The sequence below is a fragment of the Parasteatoda tepidariorum genome, chromosome X1, assembly GCF_043381705.1.
Source record: "Parasteatoda tepidariorum isolate YZ-2023 chromosome X1, CAS_Ptep_4.0, whole genome shotgun sequence".
NCBI classification, from domain to species: domain Eukaryota; kingdom Metazoa; phylum Arthropoda; class Arachnida; order Araneae; family Theridiidae; genus Parasteatoda; species Parasteatoda tepidariorum.
Genome location: NC_092214.1, coordinates 20,263,128 through 20,276,452, shown reverse-complemented (window position 1 = coordinate 20,276,452; position 13,325 = coordinate 20,263,128). Strand labels below are relative to the sequence as shown.

At 28.0% G+C, this 13,325-nt stretch overlaps 1 protein-coding gene across 4 annotated transcripts in view; it reads right to left on the bottom strand.

The window, feature by feature from the left end:
• LOC107456902 (homeobox protein dve-1) overlaps positions 1-13,325 on the bottom strand; it is a 164,908-nt gene that overhangs the window by 56,668 nt on the left and 94,915 nt on the right. The window contains exon 1 of one of the 4 annotated variants that reach the window (XM_021145061.3): positions 12,512-12,736. The exons of 2 other annotated variants lie outside the window; for them this stretch is intronic. In XM_021145061.3, coding sequence (XP_021000720.1) covers positions 12,512-12,665 — 154 coding nt within the window. In that variant the 5' untranslated portion in view covers positions 12,666-12,736. Of the gene's footprint in view, positions 1-12,511; positions 12,737-13,325 lie in introns of those variants that run through there. One more of the 4 variants, XM_071187377.1, reaches the window with a different exon arrangement.

Sequence of the window (13,325 nt, the reverse complement as noted above, 5' to 3'; positions counted from 1 at the left end):
ATATATATATATATATTAAACCTTCAACTGAAAATAAAAGAGTAAGGAGAGTGAGCCATCAACTAAGAGTTACTCTCACTTCAAAAGCTACCTCATAAAAATAGAAACTACAGCATTACATTAAAACACACTATAAGAGTTTCTTAAAATTGCTTCTTTCAAAAATATACTCCTCAATAATCTTAAGTCTCTCTTGAATGGAAAGAAACCTGTGTACGTTGTTTGATATACTTTGTCAAAAGTTGAGACAGTTACATGGCGTTCCTTCTAAATTGGAACACGCGAAAGTAACAAAAGTTATCTGATGAGGAGTTCACCATTCTTTCTAAATTCTATACTTAATAATGAGAAGAAACGTAGTCATTCTTTTTCTCGTAAACACAGAGCTCAGCCGATACCGATAACTGCAGAAGTCAGCCAATATCCGGTTTTCCCGCCCTAATCCTTCTCCTGCTGAGCTTCAATCCCAAACCAGACCTCTCGGTCAGATCCAATGAAGAACCCATGGCGAAGATAATCCTTTCAGTGTCTTACATTGGATAGCTAGAAAAAAAGCAGATGATTTCTCCCGGAACTATCTCAAACATACAAATGCCAACTAGATGGGGGGAAAAAAGAACAAATAATTTTTTCCTAAAGTAAAAAGGCAGATAAATTGCATTTCTGAGTCCTCAATGCCAAATTACAAAATATCTTTTATAACTGTTCTTTCCTAAATTTTATTTCTTGTATTAGAGTTTTATTTGAGATTGAAAAAGGCAAGAATTAAGGATGATGAAAAGGATTAGAAAAGGAGACCTTAAAGATTGAAGACGAAATTTTTTATTTTTTCAACGTTTTAGTGTTTAGATAAACTAAAAACTCATATGCTAAAGAATTTTTAAAATGTTTCAGAAGTGCTTTTTATGAATTCAAAGTAAATATTTAAAGGAAAAAATCCATTTTAGAAAGTAAATACTAAGATGATTCCAATACAAAAATTCAAATTAAATGTCAACAGATTTTTCTTTTACAAACCACGCTTAAACCATAGTAGTATTCAAATATTACTATAAAATATGATTTGTTGTAACGGTAGAGCTAAGCCAAACAAATTTTTTATTCCAGGTACATCTGTATCGGTTTATGGAAATAAATAGGAAAAATAGAGAGTAATATTCAAAAACTTAGAGAATTTTTTTTTACCTTTAAACTAACTTGATTAATTTTTTTTATTTAATATTTCATGACAATAATAAAAATTTTATATTTCGTCACAAAAAACATTTTTAATTAAAAGTATAAAAATCAGAAAAAATTCCTTTTTTTTTTTAATGGATAAGCAACCATTTTCACCTTAAACATCTGATTTTTTTCATAATCTAATTTTATTTGTCACTTTATCATGAAAACTGTAAAGTCCTTTTTTTACACCTTTAATTGGATTTTTCTAGATTTGTGGTTACTTAATAGAATTCTTAAATAATGAATTTTTTAAAACTTAAATCATTGAGATTTTTTTTATTGGATTTTATCCAGATGTTCCCCTTTTGCAATTTAATCTGTATGGCTTTATATTTAGTGGTTTAATACCGCTTTAGTTTTAATTCTCCTTCCCAACTTACTAATTTCTTTTATAATTATATTAAATGTCAAGGTAGATTTTAAAACAATAGTGAAAAATTGGGGATATATGTCACCGGCTCCATTACCTGGACCTTTAAGTCAACTGTTAATGAGTACACATTTTATATATCTATCCTTTTAAGGCTTAGAATTACCTTTACTTTTTGCGTATTTCGCAAACAACAATTAAAATGCACACAATTAAAAATTCGCTTATCCTAAGATAATTCCATGCCAAAAATAACTTTTAGTAAATATTTATTACATTTTATAATTTTATTTAATAATGGTCGAAAAAACACTGAATTGTAAAGTATACAAACTTTTGTATCATACTAAAGAATATAATTTTACAAGGCAAAATACAAAATTTGAGCAACATCGGTCGAATAGCTCCTAAAAAATCAAATTTTAAATATCTGGCTTTTTTGAAATTTTATTTCTCAGGAACTATTCAACCGATTTTGCTCAAATTTTGTATTTTGCCATGCAAAACTATATTCTCTAAAATTATGCAAAAAATTGTATACCTTTCAATTTTTTTCGACCATTACTAAATAAAATAATAAATATTTACTAAAAGTTATTTTTTGTATATGATAATCTTTGAATAAACAGATTTTATAATTGTCTGTAAAAAAGTTTCAGATCACTTAAAAAATTCTCGAGATATTGAGAAATACGCAAAAAGTAAAATTAACATTAAAGGCTCCAATTTTTGGAACGCACTCCAGGCCTAACTATTGGGACTATATTTCCCAGATCGCGGCTACATCCTATATTTTGGGGGGTCAAAAACCCAAATAAGAAAAAAAAAAGTATGTTTATTCATAGAAAGTAAATTTTTGTGGCTGATTGCGTAACTTAAAATATCGTCTGCATATTTGAAGTCATCCCTTCGAGCCATTAAGAGAGTCCTAGAACGTGAAAATCCGATCAGATCAAAAGTTATTCAGGGTTTTTTTTTTCCTTTCTGTGGCGTATTAGCTGTGTATTAACATTTTCTTAAAAGTTGGTGTATACTTATTGACAATCGACTAATGAATATTTTTAATTTCATTCGTAACTCAATTTTTTTAAACTATAAGTTTTTATAGCAATCCTGGCGTTTAACATAATTATAAAAGAATTAATAAGATAGGATAGAAAAACTGGGAAACCTGGGCACAAAACCACTAATTAAAAAGACTTACAATTTAATTTATACAATTACTCAAAACTGAAACCGAAAAATATAACTGAAGTTGTTTTTCCAAGTGAGTAAGATTTAGAAAATTTTGTAATTTAAGAATGTATGAATAACAAAACAGGGGGAATCCAATGAAAGAGGTCAAATAGAGTTACAACTTTCAAGATGAAGTAATAAAGTACATATATAGTAATTAAAAAGACTAAGTTGAAAATGATTACTTAATTCAATAAAATATTATCAAATATTAATTTTCATATTTATTGCATAATTGCAGTTCATTTATTAAATAAGTGTTTTTATCATATCAAACTAAAAATACTTTTTAAAATATTTTTTATTACAGTTATAAAGCTCTTTTTTTTAAGGAAAGTTCAACTTTATACGTAGTAAATGTTTTTAAAATCAAAATAGTTTAATAATGATTGGGTTTAATAAATAAATATTTTGTTCAAAAAATTTCTAAAAACATTTATAAAAAAGTAATATCAACTTTCAATATCAAATTTCAAAACAAATTTTTACATAAAAAATAATACAACATATAAAATAATTCAATCATAAAATTTGATTTTGCAATCAGGCCTATTTATGTTTCATTTTTGTAATACTTAACATAAGATTTCGACTAAAAAAAAACTTACAAGTTAGAAGTAAAGGGAGTTAACCAGGAATTAAACAAACAGGCAGTTTGTTTAAGAAGAGAAAAACTAAGAAAACAAGATTTAAAGCATGAGAAATGTCCTCACAGCTGAAAGAATCAGACAAAATCCTCAGCTAGGAAGGATGAAATTCCTTTCTAATAAGTCATTAACTCATGCGTTAAAACATTCGGTGATATCGCAACTATTTTAAAGCAGGACAGGAAATCCAGATGATGCCGGTAGCTCAAAAAAGTGATTAATTTCGGATTTTATTCCCATTTAAAAACACTCCCTGAAGTAAAGGTGAATCGGGGCTTTATAGTTTGCGAAAGAACTTAGTAGAGATTTTCTGGCAGGTTTTTTTCCCATCTTTTCTCTAAGTTTAGATTTCTCTTATCTGTTCTGATGACGAAGTTCAAATCTTTTAAGTCCATAGAATGAGGTGAGAGGTGGGCGATTGATCAAGAAGACGTCAACATTTTGAAAACGGATTTTAGAGGACATCGGATGAACAAATTAAAATTATTTGTCAAACAAGTCATTCAAATATCATGTAAATAAAGCTATGCCATCAAAACAAATCATTTGGGAAAACTTTGACAGACCATGCATAATTTAAAAAGCTACGTGCTAAAACTTAATCAGGGATCTCTTCAGATGACTGTTTCGGGCAATTTTCAAAATAATACCAATAGATTAACTATTTCAACCGGAAATTTTTGAGCTACTATGCATTACCAGATATTTTAAATAAAATACTTGACAGAGTCTGATAAATTGTCAGCACCGTTCAACGAAGGATTTGCATCTAAAGAAGTTTTAACACAATAAGTGATAATCTACCAATCTATTTGACAATATACTTGATAATTGAAATACTTGATAGAAACTACTTGATTGATAGACTTCAACAAAGAACATTATTGATGTAAGAAGGATTTATGTTTGTATTTCAAAACTGGAGACAGCAAAAGTTTCATGCCATTTATATTTAAACCAACTAAAGTACTTGTAAAATGAAGGTAATTAATGTTGGTAATAGGTAGATTAAAGATAGCTTCAAAAAAGCTTTGCATACAAGAGATCATGTTATGATATCTAAGTCAAATTTATAACTATTTCGTTCAAGATCTTGAGTTACTTTAAAAATCCAGCAAGAATTTTTTTTTTTAAAGGAAAAAACACTTAGATGCAGATTACTCAGTGTCTTTTTGGTTTAGATACAGAAGTTTAAAAACCCTAAAACATGCGTTTTAATTATATAACGGAATGCTTATACAGGAAGAAAGGATGAAATCATACGGAATAATATTATAGTTTAATCTTAGAATAGCAATACAAACCACAACTATTGGCTTAAATTACAAATCTCCTTGTAATTAAAATTATTTCCTTACCTTAAAATATCCAAAATCTCTTTTCCAATTAATCTTTATTTAGTTTTTACCTTAAACGAATGAAAGATTATCAGGGATGACGATAGAGTTTGATTTTTAATCATAGCTATGATACATTAAGAAATGTAATTTATTAAATAACATTAAGAGATTTTAATAGCAATAAACAGATTTTCCAGAAGTTCGAGAAATTTGTCAGTTCTAATTTTTACTTGCATAGGATTTAAGTTAAATAGTCAAGTTAGAACCTTTAACATTAAAACCAAACTAATGATTGAAAAAAAATAATACAAGAAGAAAAATTTAACAACTATGCTTTTGCCCTCAAAGAAATTAATTTATGAATGAGGCCCTCCTTGAGATAAAACTGAACGTTTCGCAAACTTTTATTCATTAACCTGTTACCTCTTTACACGGAGTACTAACACAATATATTAAAATATATGACACAATGAGACAGATTTTACAGAAATTTATTTATTCAAAATTTAAATTGCATTGGGTTGAAAAATTTAATCACTTAAGTTAGCCTCTAAATAAATTAATTAATGGAAGAAGCCTTGTTTGTAATAAAATTAAACGATTAATTCCGGAAAGGAGTTAAGATTAATCGGATGTAAATTTTGAGTGTGGGTGAGTGGTGCTTTTAGATTCCTTCTTTCTTAATTTCTAATGTAACAAGCAATATAGATTAATAAAGTTCATTCATTAGCTTGCAATATTACTACAGAAAGCATTTTTTTTAATTTATTCATTCATATTGAGATAAAACAAATGCATAGTTAGCATAATGTACAAAAATTAGCTTATATTTTAAAATCTATTCTAAGCCTAAAAAATTTATTATTTTGGAGGAAGTGATTAAACATTATATTTTGCAATACATAGTTTATAATTTCCACTGTTTGAAAATAAATTTGCAGTTAAAATAAATAAAAGAAACAGTTTAAAAATAAATTTGTCTAGATAATATATACTGACTTGATTTTTTAAAACAAAATCAATAAAAAAATAAATAGAATAATTGCATAAATAAAAAAACCCTGACACTATTCCAGTGGTGAAGAGGAAAGGCCAGTACCGGAAATTTTCCAAGGAATTTTTCAAACTTTCTCACAAGAACTTCGGTACCTTTGGAAAATAATTATTATTTTAATAGACAAATTTCTGCTGAGAGACAAGGGAAACAAAAAGTTTAGGTCAGAAAATACAGGTCAAAATGTCCTTGTATAAAAAATCATTCAAACTTTCTCGCGAGAGATTCGGGAACTTTCGCCTTTACCAGCTTTCAGTCAAAATTCAAACTAATTTTTATATTTTTGTTATTTAGGCTCTTTTGTTAAGAAAACTTATAAGCTTATATTTCTAAAAAATAACTTACAAAATTTTAAAATATAAATAAATAAATAAATCCATCATTTTAAACATTTCCACATTTTTTTTCCTTCGATTTAAAGAGGTCAAACACATTTAAATCTCCCTATTTGCAACAATTGAGCATTTTTAGACCTTTTCACCTGTTTAGCTCCTCTCTAGAAGAAATTGAACCGTTAAAATTGTCATCTCTTTCCCTTGGGGAGATCCCGAAACTCACGCGAGGAAGTTTGAAAGATTCTCTGTACGAGGGCGTCCTGACCTGTCACCCGCTTTTGATGAAAATAGGGGCTAAATATCTTTCTTAGAGAGTGCTTGGGGGGGGGGAGATTATCGAAATAGATTATCTATTATAGAAAGCAAGGAGAAAATAGCGAAGAAAAGCCAGAAAAAATCTTTTTTCTTTTTAAATTAAATGGGCAAAATAGCCTCAAAACCTTCCTCCTCGTTTTGCAACTGTTCATGTTTTAGATCCCTTACAAGAAATTTTAGGTTAAAAACAATACCCTTTCTTCAAATTATATTCATGGCCATAATATTATCGATAAACAAAGGAAAGGAAGGTATCGGGGTCATATTTAGAAGTCATTTTACATAAGAATCAGCAAAAACGGAATCTTTTTTTTTTTTTTTTTTTTTTNTTTTTTTTTTTTTTTTTTTTTTTTTTTTTTTTTTTTAACAGCATAGTGTAAAAATTATACAAAGATAGCAAAAATAAGATTTATATTAAAAGTATATTTTATACCGTATTACACATTATTAAAAATAAATTTTGTATATTCGTCTACGAACATAAATTTTATTTTATATTTTAAAAATTGACATTTTGAAAAATTACTCTTATAATTAATTAATCTTAATTAATAATAATCTAAATTAATAAACTAATCTTAAGTATTATAATAAACCTACATTTTGCAGTATTAGCAACAAAAAAAATTCTTAACTGTATACTATTTAACACTAGATTGCCCAACGAAGTCAATTTGAATGCCTTTTAATTTCAATTCGAAAAACAATGATGTATATAAGAACACAATTTCTCAGAATTTGGTGACTTTTTGTACAACATATAATTTTTTTTAATGGTTAATATTTACTAAAAACTTGTTATATAGCTGTAAATAATATAAAAAATATTAAAAATTAATTTTAAACAAACTTTTTTACGTATTAGTTATTCTTTAACAATCCAGTCATTTTGACTGTATTAGGGCAATATAGGTATATACTGAGTTTCAGTCTTTCTAGTGTTAAGGTATTGATACAATTAAATTAAAATTCTGTATTCCCTTAAAATAAAAAGAAAACAGACTATTAATTGAGCAAAAAAAATTTTTTTTTAAATACCAAATTTAAAATTGAATTATAAATTATTTTACAAAAATGTCAAAGACACTTATAAGAAATTAGCTATACATTACTTTTATTGTTTGGAGTTCCATAAATTTTTCAAGACATTTTTTTTTTTGTGAAAAATGTTTATTTTGAGCACTTTTTCTTAAAAAAATTATCTTATATTTTAAACTCTTTTCGATGTAAAGGTCAATTATCGTACTTATTCAATCGTAAACTTATGTTGCAAATTTTTACCAAACTTTTTTGCTCAATGAACGCAGAAGCATTTCCGTTAATAGGAATAACGCAGACGAGTAAATATTGTACCCAACTTATTCTGATAAAAATATTAAGGGAGCTGATAGTTTTCTACTATTTAATGATAAAAATGCTGCAATAAATGAATATTTGATCCAAAAATATTTAATGGAAACATAGTTTTTCATTAGAAAAATATTAATTTACATAATCGATGTTACGTAAACAGGAAAGAAAATCAAAATAGGATTCAATAATGGATATTACTTGGCTATTCTAAGGTTAAATAAAAAAAATATATATATAGTTCAATTAAGAAAATAAGAATTAGGAAATTTGTGATTTTTTTGCAACTTAGAAAGTTATTTCAATGAAAAAAAAATTATGAGATATTTAGTGTTTCTCTAAAATATAAATTACTTTGATTGATTTGAACCTGTATTTTCCCGATGAACAGAAAATTTTCAGCGTAATTTTTGTTCAAAAAAAAAGTGAATCCTTTAACTGATTGAAGCTCGTTAATTATATTTTGATAGGTGTTAGCAATAGAAAAGCTAAAAATAATACCTACATTTAAATAATAATACGAAATTTTACATTTAAATAATAATACCAAATTTTATCTACGGACACATATTAAAAATGTTCACTGAGAGAAAGGTATGGTCAAAACTATCAGAATATGATAAAATCTGCCGATTTTCTGGCTCTGTGGAAAACCACAGAGCCAGAAGACCAAAAAGCTCGGAAATTTTTACTGAAGCGCTTTGGTAGTGATTTTGATAAAATTTTTAATTTTTGATATAAAATATGGAATTTTATCATGGTACGTTAGAGCATGGCATAAAAGCCTTTTTTTTTCTGGTTAGATTCACATTTTAGTTTCGATTTTTTTATTAAATGTGTAGTAATAAGAACTATAATTTTGAAATTCAGAATTTCCTTAAACTGTTAACATATGAACGGAAAAATTACTAAATTAATGGTTTAAAAACCGTATATTTTGGTTTTATTAACCAGATTTCTTTTAACCAGAAATATTATCACCACACAGTACGATAATTTTACGAGAATTTTTTTTCACCGCGGAAATTAACACAGATATTTTTTTAAAGAATATTTACGTATAAAACCAAATATTTTTTTATCAGATAATGAAATTTTTTTTTACTCTCTTAACCCTTCCAGTAGTGAAAAAAATTTACTAATTTTATTTGTATGATCTGGTAGTTTCAGTTTCTCGATGAATTCCGATTACGTTTATTTCAGAGTATTTTTTATTCCATTGATGATTTTGTGTGCATATTTATGATTCCATCGCAATCCTAACAGACGATATAATGCTCTTAGGACAAAATATAATTTGAGTTTCACAGAGGTAACCTCAATAATGATAAGAAACACCATAGAGATTGGAGAACAAAAATTCTAGGGTTTGTAATTTCTACGTAGTCTAACTAGAACTCGGATGATATGAACTGTCATTTGGTTGAGCAATAATTTCCTATATACTTTCTAAAATATTTCTAATAANTGTCCTCTGTTGTGATGTGTGAAGTGAATGCTTCTTTTTCCTAACAGCAGGCACTGAACTTTGAACAGCAGGCCGGAAGTGTTACTCATTGGACGTTAGCCAGTGAGCACCTGTGAACCAAAGTCTCGGAGGCGAGCAACATTACCCATGCCACACTGCCGCAGATACCCGTTCATAGGGTGGGCCACATTCACACATCACAGAACAACACACTGAGAGGGAAACATCCACGGGGATTCGAACCCGCAGCCACTGATTTCACAGTCAGGCGAGCTGACCGCTCGGCCACCTGGCCGGCACATTTCTAATAAGAAGAAATAAAGAATTAATTAATAATGAATGATAAATCTCATGTTTATGGTCACCTCAAGAGAGACATCATATGAACAGTTAGGTATTCTATTTAATATGATTGCTAAGTAGTCAAGCTAAAGAGAATAATCAATTTTCACCAGTCATAAAAAACTGCCTAAATAGAGTCTTAAACTTGTTTCACAAATGATAAGGTATTCAACAAACGCAGAAAGAGGGATTTGAAAATCCAATTTTTTTTTTTTTTTTAAACATTACCTTGCCTGAACAAATGAAATGCATCAATTGTGCCGTAAATAAAATAAATTCCCGAATTATATTTTAAAGTATTTTTATAACATAAAATAATAATAATTTTTGAACATGAACACATACTTAAGAAGATTTAGTTATTATCAGCATATTATTACTCTAATTACGGCATAAGATGATTTGACCGGATGACGGAAGTTATAAGACAACCATCCTGGACTGAAAATGTAAATATATATCAAGGCTGGTAAGAAAACTGGCAAAAAAAACTGGTAAGAAAATCATTAAAGCTGAAAAATTGAAAAAAATGAAATGGTTTTACTACCAGTTTTTTTTTTCCATCTTACTACTTCCAGCCCTGCGCCCATCGCGAATTCCTCTTCATTAAACCACGAGAAGATATTTAAAGGGGTTGCATTAGATGATTGTTATTTACTAATGAATACACGATAACTTTCAAAATCTTTTTCACTACGAATATTAGCTCCATTTATTAAACGTTATTCAAGATTTCCCAACCAGAAAATAGGTCTAGTTACTACATAAATAAAATATTACAATTAATATTTTATTTACATATACACAATACTTTTCAAAACACTTGTAATTAAAGTGAACAGTAATTATCTTGGTATAAACGAACAAATACTTACTTGTAAAGATTTGCTAAAATTAGAAAATCAATAGAACCGATATGGTTACTGAGAATGGTTAATAGTTAGCGCTTGAAAAAGACGAAATTTCAAAGATTTCTGAGAATTTCTAGAAATTTATTTTTGAGAATTTCCTAGCCGTAAAGAGGAAGTCGTTAGGGCATACATCAATAATGCTAAAACGGACCTCTTTCGATGCACCTTTTCTAAAAAACTACTTATGATATTGCTTTGAAATTTTTGGCGATATTTGAGATTATATCAGTTGTATGCAGGGATAATATTTCAGTATTAAAGGAATACTTTTTGAGTTACGAAAGATTTTTATTAAAAAATGATTAAACTTTTTAAAAAATTTAAAACGTTCTCGTTTTATTATTTTTTAAAAAAAAACTCTGCTAAAGATATGTATTAACAGTTATCACAGTGTAAACATGTATAATATCCTGTGGAAAAAAAACTGAAGCACTTTAAATAAATTAAATGGTGAGTGCATTAAGTGATGAAAAAAAAAATTTCCGCATACAATTAATGATTATTTTGACAAATATTGCAAGATGATTTTGATTTAAAAATAAAGATTAGCCATGATTTGAATTTTTTTGCTGTTATAACAAGAGAATTTTATTTAAAAATTTTATTTAATTTGTACTCTGTTACACAAGAAAAACCAACCATTACTTTGGTTGTAAAAATGTATATTCCAGAACATTTAATTGATTTTTCCCTTCTTTGCAATATTATGAATATATGGGTTTCTCTGACACTTTCATGCAAATAAATAAATAGTAACGAAGGGGTGTGAAACACTATCAAAGAATTGAGCTTGAAACAGGAAAAAAAATAGTTTTAAATTTGTGTCTAATTTATTAAAGTGTGGCAGTTATTAAAATTTCAAATAGCGAAAATTTAATAAGCAAAAATTAAAACGCAATTTTCGCTATTTTAAAAAAATATTTCTTTTCCTACTTTCCTTTAAAAATGTAAAACAAGCATATTTAAATAAATAGCTTAAACTATATGTTGACAGTTAGACAATTAAATTTTGATTTATTTGTTTCATCTCAAAACTACTTTCGAACTATTTTTGAACAAAAAAGTGAACTCTATAAACCACACTTTAAATAAAATGTTACAAGACGAAATTAATAGACATAAGAGTCACAATTAGAGATAATTTAGATATCATATAATAACATAAAAATATCGTGGAGGTATAATAAAAAGCTTCTACAGTGAATATGATAAATAAAAAATATGTATAAAATCAGAACAATGATTTAATTTAAATATGAAATAAAGATTCGCAGCGAAAGATGTATAATAAGTTAAATTCGGACAAATACTGTAGAGGAATAACATTTTTAATCTAAGTGATTATTAAAATAAAATTACTTATTCCATTAGCAAAATGAAAAGAAAAAAAAACTATCACTTATGAAATAAGATACTTGACGTGAAACAATATAACAGTACGGAAAAAATACCTTTATCTTTACCTTTATCTACAAAAATAAAAAGATGATAAAAAATTATCATAAAAAACTATTTAGAATTAAAGATTCTAATAATGAAAACAAGAACAAATTCTATCAGTTTTAAAAGAAAATATAGTTCGTTTCATGAAGAAGAAAAAAGCAAAATTGCATTAAGTTCCATAAAACAAAATTTATTAAAAATACCTTCATAACTTTCCATAAGATTTCAAAACTTTTTTTAAATACATAATTTCAAACCAACGACAAAGTACAGATAGCGCTTGTATTATTTTTCTCATCATCGTTAAATACTATTAAAAAAAAAACAATGATAAATTTGATTCGGTGAACAATCTTTAAAAAAAAATAATAAAACCTTTCTTTTTTTTTCTAAGTCACAATCTCTGTTCTATAAAATGAAAGCGAAAAAAGAAAGCGTTAAGAAGAGCACGTGGTTTGGAGGAAAAGCAAACTTACCAAAAGAGTTATTCCAACTGTCGACGTATTCTATAGGTGGAGCGGCAGCGAAGAAAGCGGGAGTCGGAGGCTGCATGAGAGAAGTGCGGTCCATGCTGCCGCCGCGTGAGAGAAACTGTCGGTGAGTGGCCGCCCGAGGAGCGTGGACCGGCATGCTGAGCAGGGATTAGTGGCGCTCAGCCGGCAAACATCGTTGGCACGCAGGGTAGGCGGCAGCACGCGTCTTCTTCCCTCCTGATGCAGCCGCCTCTAATCCCCGGCACAGGATTAGTGTAATCCCTGAGGCGCCAGACGTGCAGAACTCCGGCTCTATCTCTCTCCCGTAATGCCCCAGATTATGGCCCAGTCCAGGACTTACCTAATCCCATCCACCACGCACGTCCCCTCTTCCGGAAAAAAAGAACCAAATCACGGAGAAAAGGTGCATCTCCTCCTCTTTAAATATCTCTTCTCCGCATATACCTTTTATTCACACCCGCCAACAAAAGAGAAAAAATCTATGAATTTCATTATTTAACATTCCTCTACTTATGATAGATTTACTATTTTTTTTCTCTCTTTACACCAAAGATTATGCCCATAAGCCGAAGAAAGAGACAAACAATATTAGAAATATTTTTCATCGGTTGAGCAGAAATTTGAATTTGAGAGGTGTCGTTAAAAATTGCTAGAAGAGAGTCTTAAAACATCTCAGATTCTTAAAAAAGTCTTTAAACTCGTAAATTTTATTTTATCATTTTTTTTATTTTTAAATTAATAAATTTCATATTTTGATTTTTTAATTACATTGTATTACATATGTAGTTTCAGTTTC